Source organism: Podarcis muralis, chromosome 3, assembly GCF_964188315.1.
Source record: "Podarcis muralis chromosome 3, rPodMur119.hap1.1, whole genome shotgun sequence".
NCBI classification, from domain to species: domain Eukaryota; kingdom Metazoa; phylum Chordata; class Lepidosauria; order Squamata; family Lacertidae; genus Podarcis; species Podarcis muralis.
Window position 1 is genome coordinate 89,161,786 of NC_135657.1, and position 22,264 is coordinate 89,184,049.

At 42.5% G+C, this 22,264-nt stretch overlaps 1 protein-coding gene across 1 annotated transcript in view; it reads right to left on the bottom strand.

Annotated features, from left to right (window-relative positions):
• The window catches only part of LRRC1 (leucine rich repeat containing 1), a 61,982-nt gene that overhangs the window by 32,283 nt on the left and 7,435 nt on the right, over positions 1-22,264 (bottom strand). The window contains exons 2-4 of the mRNA XM_028722609.2: positions 10,451-10,568; positions 2,450-2,528; positions 254-343 (exon numbers count right to left, since the gene is read on the bottom strand). Coding sequence (XP_028578442.1) covers positions 254-343; positions 2,450-2,528; positions 10,451-10,568 — 287 coding nt within the window. The remainder of the gene's footprint in view (positions 1-253; positions 344-2,449; positions 2,529-10,450; positions 10,569-22,264) is intronic.

Consider the following 22,264-nt stretch of genomic DNA (forward strand, 5'->3'; position numbering starts at 1 on the left):
TGCATTAAAATAAGGGTTAAAAGTCATTAATGAATGGATGGTGGGATGCAAATTTGAACTGGAGACTTGCCAGCTTACCTGATAGCCATGCTACCCCAGCTCTAGATGACCTAAAAGATACTTGCAAAATATCCCGAGGAAAAAACAACCAGTTTTTCTATACCATGTTCACAGGTATTTAGGCTTACATATAAAATCCACCATTGACAAATTTCAGGCATCAAATTTTTATTTTATTTTAAAATGAACTTACTTTCCAATGTTATCAGGTAATGCTTGTAGAGAGATATCATTTACAGAAAGACATGTTAGATTCTGCAGCTCAGGAAAGCTTTCAGGCAACCTAGAAAAAAAGGAAAGTACAGATCAGCCAAGGACAGCAGAAAAGGACATTTCCATCTCTCTCTCTCTCTCCTCAGCATCTTGCCATGGAGAAGCACTGCATGGTTTACATTGCAGCAGCTAGGAGTTGAAATTTGCTCTGCTATTCTTCCAGTGCAATCCTTAAAACCAAAATGCCAGTTTGTTCAAACACAAATGGAAAAAGTAAATCATCTAAATTGTGCTAAGTGGTTCAGTTTTGTTAATTGTGTGTGATTGTGTGTGTGTGTGTGTGTGTGTGTGTGTGTGAACATATATTTTCTTCTCCAATGTGTTGTTGTTGGAAGGGCCTTTCTTCCCACCACCTCCTTTGCATTGCTTTCATCATACGACTGTTTTCTCAAGGACAAAGAGGGAAAAAATAAAGCCTTCTCTCTCTTACAACCAGGCAGCTTGGCCTGCAACAAGGCACACAGCACATGCTGTTTTTTTAAAAAAACAAATCAATAGTTCATTAAAGTGGAACAGTGCCACAACACTGAATCCAACTAGACTGACAAAAGGCAAACATCAATCAGCTGCTGTGTCTTCTTTCCTTAGCCCTGCATGCGAGGAAGATGGCTGTCATTCACAGGAGCTCATTTCAATACCAGAATCTGCAGCAGATTAGATATCATCTCTCATGATCCTCTAGTTCAGTCAAGGCTTAATTGCAGTGAAAGAAAGATTAACATCACTTTCTCCATGTAAATAATTAGCCCCTTAGGAGGCGATAAACAGCCTCTGTTCTTGTCTAAATGTATGTTGTGTGTTAAACAGGAAGCAGTTAGTTGTTGATGGGATCGATAAACAGAATAGGAAGTATTGCAGCTTAACTAAGGCTGCACTGCTTGCCTCAATTGTAATGTGCAAATGTTCAGGGGCTGGAAAAAGCAATGAGGCAGCATAAGGGACCACACAAGGCAGAATATGGTCAGCTTGCCCCATTCTGACTTGAGATTTTGTATTCTGGAACAGGTAAGAAATATTAATCCCTTGCATCGTTCTGAGCAGCACATGCTGCACATTTAAACTGCCGTTTTTCCTTGGTAAAAAGCACAAAGCAGACATCCCTCCCCCCAGACATATATAATTGCTTGCATTCTGCTGAGAAAAACAGCAGCCATTCATAATTGCCATGAGGTGCCCGTATTTTGCATCCTGTGATGAAGCACACAACGCCATGCAAAAAGTAGCACAGAGGTTCCTGAAGAAATCTGTCCACTTTCCTTCAGCATTTATGCATCACGCTCAGCCATTAATTTCCACCAGCTGCTGCAGTCTTAAAAAAATAATGGCCTGGTTTAGAGGTGGTGTGTGCCCACATGCCTGAGCAGTCTCACAAATCATTAATAGTTCTTGAGCGGCTTCTCACATTCCCTCCCCCCAATTCTTTTCTGTGTAAGCTCATCTGATTCAGTGTTCCATATTATTCTGGGGGATGCAGGTCTTTGGCACAGACAATAGAAACACAGTTGCCAATACACACACCAACAGTTCACTGCCACAAAAAGGAGATTGCATTAAGCAGCACAGAAATGTCGAATTTTTCACTGGCTTTTGCCAGAAGGTTAATGGCCTTCCCACCATTCATCAATTCTGTTTTTAAAGTAGCAGTCATTGGGTTTATGTGTTTCAAAAAGTAGTCCATCCACTTTTCATTTCATATTTTTCAATTACTTTTTTAACCACTGGGGATTCAACAAAGCAGTTTTGTATGCAGAATGAGATCCACTTGCACAACGGGAATTCAACCACCTTTACCCCTCTAATTTCAATCAGGAAGTTAATGGAACCCCAGAACAGGTTGAGGAAGGTGTGAGAGGAAGAGAGGGGTACAAGTCCCGTATTGCAAGTGAATCTTGTTCCCCACGTGAATGCTTCCATTTAGCAATGTGTTGGATTCTGCCCTCAAGTTTTATTATTGTATTTTGTAATCTTTTTATGCCACCATGGGCTCCTGCAGAGGAAGGGCACAACAGAAAACTGCCAAGTTCAAGCCAAATAGAAGATTACCTTTACACACAACACTTCTAAGACCTGAACACTTTTTGCAATTTTACCATTCATTCCATTTTATGAAGATTACCTAGTGAGTGGGTTCCCACTGAAGTCTGCTACCTGTAATGATTTGCAGAAGGAAATGCTTTCAGGGATTTCAGGAATATCTGCAAGGGAGAAAACAAAGAGTAAGAAACAGCAACCAAGAATCTACCATACCATCTCTATTTCAAAATCAAAGAATGGTATTCAACTCAGCTTTACTTAGAGCAGACACAGTGAAATGAATGAACATGATTAAATTAGGACCATTATTTTCAATGGGGGACGCGGGTGGTGCTGTGGGTAAAAGCCTCAGCGCCTAGGGCTTGCCGATCGAAAGGTCGGCGGTTCGAATCCCCGCGGCGGGGTGCGCTCCCGTTGCTCGGTCCCAGCGCCAGCCAACCTAGCAGTTCGAAAGCACTCCCGGGTGCAAGTAGATAAATAGGGACCGCTTACTGGCGGGAAGGTAAACGGCGTTTCCGTGTGCGGCTCTGGCTCGCCAGAGCAGCGATGTCACGCTGGCCACGTGACCTGGAAGTGTCTGCGGACAGCGCTGGCCCCCGGCCTCTTGAGTGAGATGGGCGCACAACCCCAGAGTCTGGCAAGACTGGCCCGTACGGGCAGGGGTACCTTTACCTTTACCTTTTATTTTCAATGGGCCTGCTCTGAGTAATGAGCAAATACCACCTTCACTGCATTTTAGATCCTACAAAGCAATACAACTTTGTAAGATCCTGTCTGGTAAATAAAAGCAATGATAGGTCTATATATAAATGCAAACCAATATCTATCATTTAGGGATTTCAGTGGAATCCAAAATGAACCGTTATGGCTCCACTAGCATTGTGTTTTACATCACCCTTTTCTCTCCCCTCATGTTAACACACCCTTGGCAGTGTTAAACACAGCTAAAGTTGCATGCGAATTCCCGTTCTTTTTAAAACACACACACATATACTGTAGGTGAAAAGGAAAACAAGCCTCTGACTGTTTTAGTAGCTTGGAAAGAGGAATGCAGCATAATCACAGCCATGAAGAACCAAGTCAGTTTCTGACACAGACCTCAAAAGAAAAGTCAATATGCGCTCAGGGACACCACAGAAGATTCCTTGGAGGTGGAATGGGAGGCAAAGGGCAAGGAGATTCTCAACGAGGTTTAAAAAGGTGGAGCTGTATATATTCTAGATTGCCATTATAATTTAATTGCAAAATAAAATACACTGGACAATAAAAGCAGGGCGGGATAATATCAATCTACACACGAGCGCACACTCCCCCAACCAACCAGAAGTAGCAGATGATAGGAACATAATGAAATATTGCTGAAGCAGAAAAAAACATAGAATTACAGAGCTGGAAGGGTCATCTAGTCCAACCCCCTACAATGCAGGAATCCCAGCTAAAGCATCCATGACAGGTGGCCATCCAACCTCTGCTAAAAAACCTCCAAGAAAGGAGAGTCCATCACTTCTTGTGGGAGTCTGTTCCACTGCCAAACAGCTCTTATGGTCAGATAGGTTTTCCCCCCTGAATGTTTAGTCTGACTTATATTAAGTTTTGCGCTTGCATGATAGCTAAATATGAAGATTACGGTAATTTATAACACTCATTGTTAACCAGTTCAAATCCCCTAGAATATCCAGTCCTGAACACCAATGAATGCTGCTCTATAAACATGTGACATACAGATGCTCTGGCAAACAGTCAGTACACAGACACTGCTGAACAACAAGGCTATATAAACTGTGTGACACAGGACAGCGCAAACAGGCACATTGTCAGTGAATGTTAGGCCAGCTGAAGCGAGAAAACCAAGCGAGCAGCCTTCTGCATATAAAGTCACATGCACACCATATGTTCGAAGCGCTCTTGTACTGTTTTAATAGTCACGGTTTCCCCTTAAAGAATCCCGACAACTGTAGCTTGTTAAGGGGTGTTAAGAGACACCTCAAAGAGTTACAGTTTCCATCGCCCTTGAACAACAGTTGCTAAGAGTCAATGTGCCATTTTAACATCACTGTTAAAATGGTACAGTGGTACCTCGGGTTACATACGCTTCTGGCTACAGACTCCGCTAACCCAGAAATAGTGCTTCAGGTTAAGAATTTTGCTTCAGGATGAGAACAGAAATCGTGCTCCGGCAGCGCAGCAGCAGCGGGAGGCCCCCATTAGCTAAAGTGGCGCTTCAGGTTAAGAACAGTTTCAGGTTAAGAACGGACCTCCAGAACGAATTAAGTACGTAACCAGAGGTACCGCTGTATAGGGGTGGATGTACAGCAGGCAAGGCCTAAGATTATGCCTTTTTCCATTTTCTAGGCACAGTTGTCTTCTCATTATTTGCTGCCACAGCTTCAAATATGAATTGCACCCACCCATAGCTGATCTTAAAGTCTAATCTTAAAGAAGTGTACAAGTTTAATTAGGAACATAATGTAAAGGTAAAGGTAAAGGTACCCCTGCCCGTACGGGCCAGTCGTGTCCGACTCTAGGGTTGTGCGCTCATCTCACTTAAGAGGCCGGGAGCCAGCGCTGTCCAAAGATACTTCCGGGTCACGTGGCCAGCGTGATGAAGCTGCTCTGGCGAGCCAGCACCAGCACAGCACACGGAAACGCCGTTTACCTTCCCACTATAAAGTGGTACCTATTTATCTACTTGCACTTAGGGGTGCTTTCGAACTGCTATAATGTAATACTAGTTATTTACACTGCTTCACTAAAATGCTACCGAGTTCGATATAACTTTGCTTTAATCACTGCAAGTGAAATGCTAGACATTATGAGTTGAGGCACTGAGGCAAGGAAGGAGGCACCGGGGTGTGTGCGTGTGTGTGTAAATATGGCTGTGTGCACAGAGATGCATTGTGCTTCATATTCTTCACCCCCCCTCTCCCTCCTTCCCATGAGGTTCCTATAAGCAGAGGCTGAAGTTTTCTTTTCTCTGCACAGCCACTCTGCTCCGGCAGAAGTTTGTAACTGCGCTTAAAATGTTGGCTTATTGGTTCAGCGAAATTACATAATGATGGATCATGAAGACTTACCGCGTTTACATTAAGGACAAATGAGAGCAATTTAAAACAAACAAACAAAAAAATACAAAAAACCTGCAGACTCTGCCAAGCTATCATTATTAGGCGATGTATTTCAGAGGAGAAAGGTGTACGGGCTTTATGGGCTTAGGAAAAAACTAACCCAGCATAGGTACCCTGTATGACTATCACCTCCCCAAATGCCCTTCCTAAGCTGCATTGCACCACTTCCAAACAACTTCCAAGTTCCACAATTTTAGATGGATAAATCAGCAAAAGCCACAAGTGTGTGGACTCCAAGTCGCCCCACTCATTGTCTCCTTCTCATACGATTTCATACACACACCACATTCATCTACTGTACTCATTTCCCCAATCTCTCTCTCTCTCTCTCTCTCTCTCTCTCTCTCTCTCTCTCTCACACACACACACACACACACACACACACACACACATACACGAGTTGCTACATTCACACATACCACTCATCCACTGCCAAGTCATCTCTCTCTCTCTATTTCTTTTTCCCCTGCCCGCACCATCCCTCCTCCTCTCACCCACACTTTCCCCCTGAGCCTACTTGGTTGGGAAAGGGGATTCCATTGGCAAAAATGCAACATTTTCCTCCATATCTAACAGGGGGAAATGTTCAGAGGGGACCACAGTGTGCAGGGAGGCTTAACCCTCTTCTCTCCCCAGTGGCTGCCACCCTGAAAATCATCACTGCCATCCTAGGGCAATTAGGTTTAGATAAAATGGTCCCTGTTTGCATAAATGGGTTCCTTTTTTCTAAGCTTAATTGGTGCGTGGGAGTTGGGCTGAGGAAGGGAAAGTGTAGCTGAATCCAAGGCAGAGATGGCCACGTCTGGCTCACTGGTCAGAAATTCTCCAACTCTGTTCTTCAGGATATATAGATGTTGTAGCAGTCCCAATAAATTTATTTTAAGCAACAAATTTATAGGCCACTTCACAGGGGGGGAAACCATCAAAAGCAGTGTGCATAATAAAAACAGAAAACACAAGCTCTTAGAACAATGAAAGCAAGTCAACAAACTCTAAATCAAGAAAGCTAGATGGAAAAGATAATGTTAGCCATTCTACCAGGTGTTGAACTTAGAACTTGAACATTTCAGTTACTCCTCTAGTTGTTTGCAAATGTGTGTAAATATTTGCATATTTTTAAAGTGGTTCAGTATTAACAATTATAGCTAACTTTCATACCACACCCTTGCATGCAATATGTCATAATGCTACCTGAGAAACCTGTAAAGGAAGGGTTTTTTTCAGGTTTTTTTTAAAAAGTGGGAGGTGCAGGAAATAATTAATCCACATTACCTACTTCTTCATCCTTTATATTTACATTGAACAGTAAACCTATAAATCAACATTTACTCCATCACACTTTAGCTGTGGAGTTGACCTGTTAAGAAACATACTACTACAATCCTTAAGCACACAACAGCAGTCCCACTTAATTAGGAGGGGAAAGTGACTGAGTTTGTGATGGCTCTTTGAAGGTCACTTCTAGACAGTTGTTATTTTGCAGTAGGAGTCAACTACATACCAGCAAATCCACGATACACAACAAAGCCACTTCCAAAAATAAAAATTGGAAAGTCCCGGGGGGAAACACTAGAAATCGTAGGATAACAAGTGTTTCATGTGACTTTGTATAACCTCCCCACAAACAAATCAGAATGAATGCTCAACAAACGGTGGATAATGCATAACCACCCCAGAAACTTTGTGTCAACAAACCAGGATGAATGCTTTAAAAAGACAGGTAATTTAGAAACAGCCAATAATTCCAGTATGACAGTGAGTCACTTAGCAATGGGAAAGTCTTACAGTGAGAGTGTGGAATATAGCAAATGCTCAACAAAAAGCAGTCTATCTTAGCTGCTCACTCAGCTTTTCTTGAACTCACTCCTTATCACTCTGCAGCAAAACACCAAGAATACTGAAAGACAAATAGTGCTTGGGAAAGCAATAGGTTCAACTTTTTAGGAGATACGTATCACTCTGTTCACAATAGACAGGACACTCATTTTCAGGCCTTTAAAGCCCCAACATAGTGTTTGTGACTGGGTTCCCACCTTGATGTAAACACTTTGGAAGGGAAGGGGCAATGAAAGTAGACATTTGGATGATCAAATGGGCAACCCAACATCTATGGAGTGGGAAGGACATATTCTAGTGTTGTTTTCATGAGATGGAAGTCTGTTTGGGTGAGCTGTGCTCAAAAGGGTGGCCTTTAAATAATTCTATAAATTAAAAAAAAACCTAAAACTGCTGCAATATGGGCTCTGGGAGAGATAGGCTAGACAAACACGTTAAAACTCCAAGCATAAAGGAGAACACTGAAAAAGAATAACACACATCCTTAAACCTTACAGACACTTAATAGTAAGGAAGAAGTTGTTTTGGAGATACTGAGGCACAGCCAAGAATCGAAAGAGCAGCTTCTGTTTCCCCATAATTAGGGTTTTCCAAGGTCTGAGGCCTTGCTGCTCTTGCATGTACAACCCCTGCTTTTGCCACTGCTTCCCTAAGCAGCAGCAGTAAGCTGCCAAGAACAAGAAAGAAACCAGACCTATTTTGTTTTGCCAGGAGGGGTGTGGCAGCTGTCTCCACAGCTAGCTTGACTTAGCTCAAGACTGAAGTTTGGAGAGACCCTTACAGCATGGTCCTCTGAACATGCAGGCTTAGAATCTTTTGACTTATTCTGCCAGACTCAAGGAAGGGACCCCTGCAATGTGATAGCCTAATACCTATGTGGAACTAACAAAAGAATAGTAGCAATTGCAATGTTATCATTTGACTTCAGCTTTTTTAAACACCCAAAGTGCTTCGCTACCATTATCTTGCTGTAAATCTTACAATAACTCAATAGGGGTACAATAACCCAATAGGCCGAGTGAGACACACACACACATGACCTCCCTACTTGGCTCGCAAGATAGTGGCTATCCACCACTATTTGCTGGGCAGGTAAAACCATGGCTAAGCTGAAAAGCTTTTTCCTAATGGTCAGGTCTTTAGAAGCCCCTTACAAAGCTCCATCTTGTGGAATGCTCTGCAAGTCCTATACTGGCAAATGATCACCCAGCAGCTCACCTGTCTAACTTGGCCCAAGAAGGACAGGGAAAATAATGATCTAGTTCCCCACCCTAAGCCAGTACTATTATCCTCCATATTGCCTAAAGTCATTTAGCAAGTTAATAATAGATTCAGATTTTAGAACAGGGACTTCCTGATCCACAGCTATGTTCCTTAGAAGTGTTTATACCAGTTACAGAGAATACTATTACCATGTCTCTTTCCTTTCTCTCACGGCAGCCTCTCTTCAATCATTCTGCTAATTTCAATCATTCTCCATACAAATTTTAATATTTTTTTATAAGACAGACCTCTGCAAATGTCAAACTTCTCTTGACAAAGTCTTTACAAATACAGATACTGGAAACATGTTATGTAGTTTCAACACCAGATTTTTTTATTATTTTTTTAAGGTACGGCACTCTGCTGGAGTATCTCAATGAAGGTAATCTTCGCCACTGTCAGATACTTGGCACCTTCAACCCAATAATGTTCCACCCAAGTTATTTTTCCAGCTAGAACACTATTCCCCAGTGCCAAAATGTTGATACTATAGGCTTGTCTGCACTATATGCTTCATGGAGACAGCTTAAAACTACCATTCCCATAATGGTTTGCCTTTTTCTTATCTACCATAGCACACAGAACAATCAAGGCATTGTATTTGGGCATCACATGAACGTTCCCCATTCTTCTGGCACTTCAGCCTCCTAGCAGCTGGTCTCCCACAGGAAGTGGCAAAACCTCTACATGCCACAGTGACAAGTGAGGCAGCTCAAAGAGGCAGTTTCAAGGAGCCTCAGTGCAATCAATAGAATGTCTTGACAAGGAGCAGGCAACCTTTCTGGCCCAGAGGCATGTGGGGGGGGGGGGATTTCAGCAATCCCATCACACACCTCTCTCTCCCTGCCTAGCTTCTCAGACTGGGAAGCAGAGATGTGTGAAATGGGCAGAGAGATGGGGAGCAAGGTGAAAAGGGGGAGTTATCCCATGTACCAGTAACAAAAACAACACCCGCCCATCTGGCTGGGTTTCCCCAGACACTCTGGGTAGCTTCCAGCAAAATATTAAAATACAATAATTCATCAAATATTAAAAGCTTCGCGGTCATTGGACTAAGGGAACTAGAGTAGTGCCCTAAATGTTCCCCTGGTGCCTCCTTCCTAAAGCCTGGGAAGCTTCTGCCTAGCTTACGGAGGGAGGTGTGAGGTTCTGATGGGTCCAAGATCCATCCTGCCATCTTCCCAAAGCCCATCCAACTTTTAGAAGGAAGCAGGAGAGCTCCAGCATCCTCCCAGAGCCCTGGAGGCGCAATGCTCATGTGCGTGACGTCACATCATATGCATGACATTGACACATGAACCCCCAACAGCCCTTGCAAGCTAGTGCCTCTGGCCCTAACTGTTTCCCTATGAAAAAATTTACTGCACTCCACTGCCATGCACCTTCCTGTACATGCAAATTGTGCTCCCAGCAGTCTGCAAACTTGGGCAGGCTGAAGGAAGCACAGCGCATTCAGGAGTGGCAGTGGGGATGGGTACTCCATGGTGGGCTTCAGAAAAGGCCTGTGTGGACCACAGGTGGCCCACCTGTAGCCTAGCCTATTTCATCACCCAGGAAGGAAACCGTATTACACGATATTGGAAATGTGAAGATGCATATAAGCCAACATGTTAGGAAGGAAACAAGACTAATGCTTAGAGCCTATGTGCTGGTTTAGCCCTTCACCTGCGTGGGTTTGAATTGGGGTGGGGGTGGGGATGCAAACATGCAACCCGTGACTTTTCCAAGTAGGGAGAGAGTAAATGCAGTTCAATTTGGCTAAACAGTTCTGCATGGAGGTACTTAAACTTGACTCGCCATGAACAATCCTTAAAACAATTCCATATAGAAGATGTATGTATTCATATAGTCAGGCTTACCATTTCGAGACAGATCAAGTTCTACCAGCTGCATAAAGTTTGCTATCTCTGGAGGAAGCCGCTGAATTTCATTATCACTAAGCCCGAGTTTTCGTAACTTTACAAGCTGAAAGAAAGGCTGAAAGAGAAAACAATTATCCATTGTTAAGTGCATATACAAAAACTGCAGGTAGTCATGTTAGTAGTCCATTAAAAAATAAACCCAGGTGGTATAGCAAAGACCATTTAATGTTCCCTAGTTTGTGACACTTTAAGTCTCACTCTTTGACAGAGAATGCCCAGTGTGGAATATCCCCTGTGAGTATGCATGCATGGGGTCAAGTCTGAATGACAGCATTAACATGTGAGCCAATTTGGCCAAAGCTAACATTGATGGTGATTCTTTGCTGCTAAGATTCCCCTTGCCTGAAATAGTGTTAAATATTTAACTGTGATCACAGTGAATTCATCTGAAGCATCTTTTCAATTACTCACAATGAAGATTTCATTACTTCATTCACCAGACTTAAGGAAGTCAGCCCTGAGTGCTCACTGGAAGGACAGATCCTGAAGCTGAGGCTCCAATACTTTGGCCACCTCATGAGAAGAGAAGACTCCCTGGAAAAGACCCTGATGTTGGGAAAGATGGAGGGCACAAGGAGAAGGGGACAACAGAGGACGAGATGGTTGGACAGTGTTCTCGAAGCTACCAACATGAGTCTGACCAAACTGCGGGAGGCAGTGGAAGACAGGGATACCTGGCGTGCTCTTGTCCATGGGGTCATGAAGAGTCGGACACAACTGAACGACTAAACAACAACAACAAAGACTTTGTCTCGTCGCCCAAAGACTATTCTTACCTTCTAAATCACATCAATTGAATGGAGGAGAGAGCAAAATCGTTTGCATCAGCCCTTCCTCCCAACACGTTTCATGATTACCACTGCACAACCAATGATAAGGCTCTCACTCTCCTGATCCCCATGCATTGAAAAGACAATAGAGTTTAATCGTCGTACTCCCTTGGTCAGGTTGCCTATTTCTGCAAGCTAAGTTGCTTATATCACTATATAACAGTGCTCTGTCCTCATTACCAGTATATTGGAACAAATGCACTGCTTTTTTATTCCAACTGGGTATTACAAACTGTGCAGTGGTAGCATACAATTGTCACGTAAAGGGTGCTGCTGCCTTGTTTTATTCAAATGGGGTCAGAAATTCATGACTAGATCGTCCTTTTTTTGGCACAGCTTGCTGCAACAGTAAGGCACACAGGATGGCTTCCCAGCATTCCACATAGTTGAACATTCATCTAATTAATTAATATTGGCTGATTAATATTCTGCAGCCTTTTTTTAATGTGTCTGTGGGGGGGTATTGTTTTGCTGTTTCGTTTTACTTATTTACTTGTTTTATTCTGTGGACTGCCCTGAGAGCTTATGGTGGATGGTACATAAATCTAATAAATAAAAAATAAAAAATTAGTTCTGGAGCGGTATAAGTGCACACATCTCTCTTTAGCTGGAGAGAGGTGGCTCCGCATACATTTCCCTTTACAGTGGTACCTTAAGTTAAGAATTTAATTCGTTCTGGAGGTCCGTTCTTAACCTGAAACTGTTCTTAACCTCAGGTACCACTTTAGCTGATGGGGCTTCCCACTGCCACTGCGCCGCCGCACAATTTCTGTTCTCATCCTGAAGCAAAGTTCTTAACCCGAGGTACTATTTCTGGGTTAGCGGAGTCTGTAACCTGAAGCGTCTGTAACCTGAGGTACCACTGTACAAGCACGAAACCATTCCATTCATTGAAATGGATGGGAATTCCATTGTAAATGCATAGGAACTCATCGCAATTCTCCAGAGGAATTCTGGCACCAGGCAGGAAAAGAAAGCATTTTTTTTTTAACAAGGTGGTGGAAGAAAAAGGTACAAGCATATTTCATTCCTGTCATGTAAATCTAGAGCACATCTGCACAGTTTGTGACACAGCAGAGTAGATCACAAGCTGTGGGGTGGCTTAATAAATCTTTTCTTTGCTGCAAAAACAGCTGTGCTGGCAGGCAAGAGGCAAGCTAATGTGCTGCGTTCAGCTTGATGGGCCCACAGGCTGGACAGATCTGCTCTAGAGGAAAGAAAATTGTTTAAACACATATATTATGTTAATTTTTAAAGTAGAGTCGACAACACTGTGTTGCAAATCAGAAGTGTGCATTTTGGGGATTCCTGGAGATAAGGATCAAAAGATTCTGTATCCCTTAGGGGCAAACTTACAACTTGATGTGTTTGCTGTTCCCGAAGAGATAAGAAAACACTCTTCCTTGCTTCTTCCTCCACATGCCAAACCTTACCTGCTTTAACCTGTGTGTGTATTGATATTATTAAAAGTAGCAGAATAGAAAGTGTGCTTCCCACCACCACCCAAAAATATGCAAATATTGTGGACAGCTTTTAATTAAGCTGAATGGAGCATTCAGGTTTTGAATTAAGTGATACAAATTCTAAATATTTAGAAGGATATTGTAAATCAGGGGAGCTTGCATCCAAACTGATGTTTTGAAAATGAAGGTAGTAAAATGTACTACTTCCACATCATTTGTTTTGTTCTATTATTGAACAGTGAATATATGTAGTGATTCTGACACCCACATACAATAGAAGTATTAGAAATTTACTGGTACCATACACTGCCCATTTTAAGGTTTCTATGTGGCATGCAATGAAATGTTTTGCTTATAATCCTCCTGTGATTAGTACTTTGTGCTGACCCCAAGCTGTCTGCAGTAGCTTAGCAAAAAATGGTCAACATTTGTAAAGTCAAAGCTAGTTTGGAAGCAGCCTGACCAAAAGAGACAAGGAGAATGAGCAACTTAGGACAGTCCAGGAAATATGTTCTGTGCACAAGAACGGCAACCAATTTGCATAATTTTTTAAAAGCACAACTTAAAAATCCATAATGTGAAATGGCACATTGACATCAGACATTTATTTTGCTCACCTTCCCTCTTCCTACCACTACCACCTTGCAGAAATGATATCAAGAGCTCTCAAGTTGTCAGATGAGATGAACAGGCAAAGCCATAAACCACACCTCCAGTAAGTGGAAGCTACCACCACCTGACTTTGTCTTTCCTCCCAGCATGCTGCTTACAGAAGCCACAAGCCATATACAGTAACTTCAATATGGTGTGCATGCATAAAAATCTGGCATGTATAGGTTTAGATCACACTGTTGACACCTGAATTTTACCTGGGATACCAATTGTGCTAGTCAAACCTGCATTCTGTACACAACAACCTATTCAAATATTGCATCCCACACATGTTACATGAGGAAGTCTTACATGAACAAATTTCCGAGAAGTCTCCCTCACGCTAGCAATCCTCCTCAGCTTGTGGACAGAATAGGTATGCAATATCTTACTCATTGTGTGCAAACAGCTTTTAATCAAGAAGACTGTTTTTATAGAGATTCATGTGGTGATTCAAATCAAAACCCTGAACAAAAAAAGGAAGGGAATCTCACTGCACTTTCTTCCTCCTTTTTCCTTCTCCCACTCCACCCTGAATATGATCCCAAAGGACTCCCAGAGACAGGACCCACTTTTTCAGAACACTTGGCATGGCATTCTCATAGCATCCTCTGCCATTTCATTAAACCTCTGGGCTGCTCCAACCTAGAATATAATTCAGCTTCAAAACTTTGTACCACTACCCATTACTGAAATGAGTGCTCACCTGTACATAGGTGATTTGTGGTTTTAGCCCCTTTTTTGTAATTATTGCTTAGGACTTTTAAAAATGTACTTACACCCATGTGCCTGTGGGCAATGGATGCATCTTATAAAATGTTACAGCAATGATTGTACGCTTCCCTTATTCAGTCTAAAGATGTAGTGGTTACACTGCACGCAAGTATAGTGTTAGTAATTTGTGACTGTTTTCCTCCATTTACTAAGGCCCAGTAGGTAGAATCAGGGCAGAGGTTTCCTAACACACGCACACACCCCTTTTCGAGCCAAGGGAAACATTTGGAAGTTTTAAAAACTGTTGTGGGCACCACAAAATACCCATTTCACAGAAGAAAAACTGACGGTGCTCAGAACCAACCCCACAAACAGGCAAAACACCCACCTCCAACCAAAAAGACAGACAAAAGCAGGTGACACACACCCCTTGCAAGCCAAAAAGCAATGATTTTAAGAAACTTAGACAGAAGATCTTGGCAGGTGCCAAGGGAGGTTTTGAGTGTGGTGCTGGGGATTCCAGGGTTATTGGATATGGTGCATATGGTGCAGCTATGTGATATAGCTAAGAATATATTCCGTCACACCTCTGTGATTAATGCAGCAGTTTTATTGAAGAAGGAGAACCAGATCTGTCATCCGCTTTTAAGTCACCTCAGTTTTAATGAGTGGATGAGATTTTAGCCAATAGCTGAGAACTGAAAAAGATGAGCATTTGCCCCTCCATCCCACAATTTGTATTGGACATCCATCCATTTAAAAGATGTAGTCACAGAAACAGGAACAGCCCTTTGTTTGTGTTGCTTAACATAAATGGGATCAAACCCCGTACAAAACATCCAAACACCAACCTGGCGGGGAGTGGAGTTGCTGTTTTAGGAGACAGCCCAGCACAGAATCAAGGGGAAATATTTCAAATTCCTCAAGCACCAGGAGCAATTTTCAAAGTGCCTAGGATTTTTCCAGCCACACAACACAAATCTGCTGCTGTGGTGCATTAAGAAGGGATGCACAGGGTCACCCTGCAAGGATCACTTACTCACCCTCTGCACACACACTCTAACAAAATCACTGAGATTATCTGCCGGTGCATCATTGGTCATTAGCCAAGTAGGTGAGGCTCATTTGACAACAACAAGCAACCTAGCCTTTAGTTTCATAAACACAGTCCTGCAGAACACTCTGCCGATAGGAAGGCAACAGGCTCCTTCTGTTCCAACTTTGAAATGCCTGCTGAAAGCTTTTCTATTTCATCAGGCTTTTTTAGGCACTTAAGAATACAACTTTTGAATGGTTTGATGTTAAATTTGATGTTGATTTGTTTAAAAGTTTGTAAAATTCAATAAAAATTAATTGGCAACAAAAAAACCCCACAACTTTCCATAATAGTTCTCTGATTTCAAAAACATTACATGGAATTTATTGTATTGGTTTTATGTAAAGTTGCTGGGAACTGTTTTGATATTTTCTTTAAGATTTAGCAGTATATAAATATTTTTATAGCAACATTAATGTTCTTAACATTTTCCGGTCATTCCCAATCATGTAAAATTGAACTAAAGCATACTGATCAAGGGCTACCCACTAGCTAGTCTAAACATTACTGATACCAAATAGAGATCACTTTCAAATCACCCTCACTGCAGCTGTTATTTCATGGTAGACAGATAGTGTACAGCAGCTACCTCATGCAGCCTGGTGATTTTCTCTCTACCAGTGGAAGCATCTGAAAATGCTATGTGCCAGTGTGTTGGAAGGGGAAAATCACACCAGCTATATCATGACCTTTTATCGTTCAGTAGCTTATCACTGCCAGTAATAGATGCCACATGGAGCAATTAACAGTAGTCCTTTCTTACTTATTTGTACACATGTAGACAGTTTTGCCAACAAACAAGGGTGTAAACACCATCTCACAGAAATTGCAGATTTAACACCTTAGCTGTTTTTTGTTTTTTAACACAGGCAAGTGTTATAAGCATGGTTTTCACTGTGTGTCCCCCCCCCCTTAAATTTCTGTCTCATCCTTTCTCCAAAAGAAGTGCAGAGTGGCAAACAACCAAGCCATATAATACAAAAAAGCTGGCTGCCTTATCTTTTAATGCCTCTAAGTCTTTAATAGATGCCTAGTTCAATTTGTACTCTTTCACAGAATGGTATTTCGTAATTAGTAACACAGGTTAGACAACAGAGGTAGGGGAGGCATTAAAGAGTGCAAACCTTTGCAGGATCATGCTGAAACCAAAACATCCACAAAATCTGGGCGTGGCTCACCCACTTGAGATCTGGCAGGTGATCTCAAGCCTAACAGGGTTAGCAAAATAAGAAGATTGAAAAGGTAGACAGGAGGTAGAGTGAGCAGAATGCCTGAACCTTCAGCAAATGCTGGCACTTCCCTCTGACATCGCCAGTCTAGTTGTGGCTTCTGTGCTCAGAAAAGCTTCTCATCTGTGTGACCTCCTACAAAGAGGCCAATTTTGAGCCCGTCTACATTACTGCAGACCCACTCAGGGGTGAGGAGGTAATGGGGAAGCAACTCAACAGAAGCGAGGGCCTTCTGTCACAGATAATTCAGAGTTCCTGCAAAACCTAACTTCCACATGCTCACTTCAGTAATGCACTGAAATCATTGCTTTGCTTTGTTTTCTTGTGGGCACAGATTTACTCCCACACACGCACACAACATGTAGAATGAGCAGCAAAAGCAGTGAAGATTAAAGAGCATCTGCTGCGAGACTCATCAGATCACAGCAGAGGGAGAGAGCTTTCACCTCCAGCTGCTGCAGAGGAAACCTATAATCATACTTTGTTACTGGATGCTACCGAATCTGTGGCCAGTTTAACTGGAAACAGAGAAACAAGGACTGGGGCATACACTAACAAGCCGGATAGTCGTGCTCAGCAGCGGGAAAGGGGAAGAGAGAATGTAGACAGATTACTTCCATTACCAGCAGTGCCATGGAGAATAAGTAAACAACCCAGCCTGCCACTTTGTATAAGTAATTCTTGCACAACCAACCACAAAACTGAACAACATAACAATGTAGCACAAAAGAAAGAAAACATTAAATACCTTGACTTTGCCTTATAGTCCCCTGAAAGTGAATTGAATGGTACAAACTTTCCCTTTAAGAAACAATGTTTTTGGGAGTTTTACAGGTCTGTGCCATTGCTGTTGTTTTTTAAAAAGCCTTCAGAAGTTATCAGTGAGGGAACTACCTAGTTTGAGACTGATGGAACCTGATGTGTTCCCGAATGCTCAGGGAGATTTTGCAGTGGGGGAAGCTGGCCATTCTGCTCTCGCTATGCAATGCAAAGATGAAATGGGCAGCCGACACAATTGCCGACTCCTTGGCATTCTAGGGAACTTCAGACTAAGGAAGAATGGTGGATGAAGACAAGCGCACAAATCTCGCTCCAAAGCCAACTAAACACTGGCTAGTACAGGTACGCAGCCCAACCCTGTGGTGCTTCTGGGCCCAGCTCTGTCAGTGGAGGCCCCGGTAGCCCTAGTGGCTAGAAGCGCCTTTTACCAGCTGCACCAGCTATGACCACCCTGGAGAGTTTGGCCACAGAAGTTCAGGCAGTGGTGACTTTGAACTAGATTACTACAATGTAGGGACGCGGGTGGCGCTGTGGGTAAAAGCCTCAGCGCCTAGGGCTTGCTGATTGAAAGGTCGGTGGTTCGAATCCCCGCAGCGGGGTGCGCTCCCATTGTTCGGTCCCAGCGCCTGCCAACCTAGCAGTTCGAAAGCACTCCCGGGTGCAAGTAGATAAATAGGGACCGCTTTATAGCGGGAAGGTAAACGGCGTTTCCGTGTGCGGCTCTGGCTCGCCAGAGCAGCGATGTCACGCTGGCCACGTGACCCGAAAGTGTCTCTGGACAGCGCTGGCCCCTGGCCTCTTGAGTGAGATGGGCGCACAACCCTAGAGTCTGTCAAGACTGGCCCGTACGGGCAGGGGTTCCTTTACCTTTTACCTTACTACAATGCACTTTATGAGGAGCTTCCCAAGACCCCATCAGCATATAGAACCTGATTTGTTACTGGACCACATTCTAGGCATCACTATCTGTATTTAAAACCCTTGTGACCAGTTTACTTGCAGGATTGCCCTAACCTATGCATGCCCCCTTGAGCAATTCAATCTGCAGCACTGTTACTGTTCCAGGTGCCACGTAATACTCATTCTAAGCTTGCAAGAAATTGGGCTTTTAGGGTGTTGCATCAACACTTAGGAACTACCTTCCTATTGACTGTACACTGTATTCTTTTTGGTGCCTGCTTAAAACATTTTTGATTAGGGCAATCCTATCCAGACATGTAGAAGCAGTATTAGAAACTTAAATATATAATCTAATTGCCAAATGGCACCTTAGACCTAGGTTATGGTCGCCACAATGGAATGTCTAGGTGGTGTTTGGGGGTTTTTTTGCAATGGGATTTGTTGTTGTTTTCATTTCTACACTGCTTTATATTTTAAAGAAAATACATCAAAGTGGTTTGCAACACATTAAAACATCAAATAAAACAATCCAGAATAAAACAAATTCAAAGGTAACTATTTCAGGTCCTTCTCTAAGTGACATTTTGCTTTCTCCAGTCATCAGCCTGGCATCCAGAGATCTCCATGTGGTTGCAATTGGACCCACACCAGTCACAAAATGCACCTGGTGCCTGGCTAATTTCTAACATTGCAAAGAAGTTACATGTGTCTACTCTAATCTACTTAGAAGTTTTATTAAAACAAAGCAATATATGAATTTTGTTAAATATATTTCCCCTCCCCCTAATTGCAAAGCTTTCATGAAGATGGGCAATTACTGAGTTAGTGCTCTGCATCAAGTAATTACAGCAGTTGTTGAAATCTGAAGTACGCCACACTCATTGCAGCTACTTTTAAAGCACTTGGGATTAACGAGAGAGAGAGAGATACTAATGATGTACAGAATGAAATCTCAAGTCACATCCCAAGAAGGAAAGGTCCGCACTCCCTTCCTGCCACTAATCTACACATTGTTGTCCACTCAAATCTGGAGGCAGCAAACATGTGAAGAGAAGAAGTGTGTATGTGGACTATTTGGGGAAGGGGGATAGTTCAGTGGTAAAGCATCCGAAAGCTCCTAGGTTTAATCCCTGGCATTTCCAGGTATGGTTGGGAGAGACTCCCTAGCTGAAACCCTGGAGAGCATCTTCCAGTCAGTATCAACAATACAAAGTAAGATCAACCAACAGTATAAGGGAGCTGCCTATGGTTCCTAAGAGATTACCTGAGATAATGGCAGAGGATACATTTCATTTTTTGTAAGAATGCAAATACATGATGCTAAGCGGTTCTGTGTAAACATGCAAACCTATTTGGGAGAGGGAAGAATTCAACACAGGGGTCACACAGGAAAAATGCAATGAACCTCCCACTAATTCTCACATAAGCTTGTCCTACTGGGCTATGGACATTTCTAGTTGTGTCCCTTATATGCCCACCCATCCTCGCAACCCATCCTTTCCCTCATTAAATCCACCATTTAAGCCCACATTTTCCAGCTGGGTCTTGTACCGTACACATTGGTTTCACTACAAGGACAGATGAAAATCCCTATTGTACTGTTGAGAATAAGGGTTTTGCCAAAGTATGTCTACACATTGCAAGAAAACAAGTGTTACTGGAAGCACTTGGGTGTAACTGAGTGCAGGCCTGCACCCTGTTGATTTAAGGCGTTTTCAAACCAGGTTTTCCACTCCAAATTTATAGAGGAAAGGCTGTCATAAAACATTGTGACAGAGAAGAAAGACATGACGTGACAGCTAAATCCAGAGTTTCATCAGGTTTTTGAAGACCTGCACTTCTGTCTATCTAGCTTAGCATCAGAGGTGTGCCTCAAGTGTCTTCAAATTGCTTTGGAGGATCCTAGGATGGAGTTTACTTACCTAACTTAGAGGCCACCCGATACCATATGTCACATACAAAAAAAAAGAAAACAGTGAACACTATAAAATGTTCACAATAAAAGAAACAGAAATGTCAGCAAGATATAAAAAACCTAAACTACTTCACAAGGTTGTTGTGAGGATATAAATGAAGAAGGAGAGAACCACCTTGAGACACTTGGAGGAAAGATGGGTCGTAAATGCTAAAAACAAAAGCAGGAGAAATCTCTGAGTAGTTCCCAACATCAAGCCTTCCCAAAGGCTGGGATAAAAGTTTCTTGATGAAGACTGCCGGGTCATTGGCCAGCCTGCAGTCTAAACTGTAAGCACTTACACTCCTTTTGACAATGCGTCCAAAATTTAAGAAGGCTGCAGAAAAGTATAAAATTAAAGAAGTTGTTAGACCCATTTAGCCACTACAGTGCAATTTATTTTTATTATTTTTTAAATGCATGTTAATAATCCAAGTGCTCTTTCACTTAAGCAGTCTGAAGAGCCTCAAGGAACAATGAAAATACTCTGATCATATTAACTTACAATAAGAGGAACAAAAAGTAACATGCAAACAGGGGCGGGTGGGTGCTTGAGGCAGGCCTTTGAATTCAGTCAGAAGGCTATGCAGAGCAAGTAAACAGGCAAGCATCTTTATATCTCTGTGCTTCTTCCTCCATGCTGCTCTTCTAGCCCCTCCATCCCATTTTTTCCTCCCACCCAGTTTTCAGGGTGTTTTCCCTCAGTCAGCATTCTACAGGCACTGGGCTTGCTCAATACCCATGAGGATGTTTGGAGGGAATATCCTCCCTGCTGCTGCAGCCATCCATGCCTTTGTAGGGTTTGTATCTCTGAATATATCAGGGGTACCCCATGCCTGCTCCTACCTCCCATTTGTGCAAGTGTGCTGCAATTCAGGCTACCTAAGCAATGGCATTCAGGTAACTGAATCAGAATTAGAGTATCATATTTGTTTTAGAACATTGCAAGTATTAAAAACAACAACCAAGTTTAGCTTGAAATATAAAAAAAAACTTTTAAAACAAGTATTAAAAATGAGAAATTTAAGGAGGTGATGTACCAATTCATATTTTAAACTGAAAATTCAAATACCCACATATATATGTTGCTGCTATCATAAGAACACAAGAAGAGTTGACTGGATCAGACCACCTAATCCAGCATTTTGTTTTCTCACAGAAGCCAACCAAGATGCCTATTGTCAAAAACATCCTAACTGCTCACAATGGCGTGCGAAACCTTGAAGCAACTTGTGCTATCTTTTGTCCTCACTTCATTGCAACCCCAACTAGAAAACTTGCTTTCAAAACGACACTATCACATGGCTGAATCAGGACCAATTGTAAATCGCCTCACATTTAGTGTGGGAACAGGACACAGTAACATCCTGTAAGAACAGAAGCCAAAAGGTGACTAATCACCTGTGAAAACAACGTTAGGGACTGTTAAGGCATCAACAAGGCATGAGACACGAGATATTCTCTGAGAAACTACGCAAGCAGTATTGTCAGAAACATTTACATCCCAAAAAGCACTGCCTTCACAGTCCACACAGCTATGGCCCAGAGAGCAGTCTGAAGGCATATAACACAGTTCCACTACTACTGGAACTAAGCCGGAACAATGTTGTTTTGTTTTTTGTCCCACACAGTTACTTGTTTAAGTACGAATTGAATTAGTGGGGAGAATGCCTTGCCCACCACAGGTGTCCCCTTTCGAAAGCCTGACTTCATGACAGTGGGGAGGTGGGCAGTGACAACCCACACAGGATCCCCTTCCTCCACCACAGGAGAATTACTAGAATAATAGTGTTCCAAGCTCCTTGGAGGAAGAGCAATATATACGGAAGCATTGCAGGAACCTCAATTATCCAGTTTCACATATGTCTGGCCTTGCTCATGGTACAGTATCACCTGCATACCTTAGCTGACTTGAAGCCATGCCATGCCTTAAAACCTGCTGTTCCAGAGAATCTAGATATTTCAAAAGAGAATGTTCAGGCAACAAGCCATCCACTTCAGTGATAAAACTTGCTGGGTGGAAATAAATATTATTATTATTATTATTATTATTATTATTATTATTATTATTAGGAGCATAAGGAAATGTCAGTTCCATTATGTATTCGCCATCCTCCAAATGCCATTTAGTTTC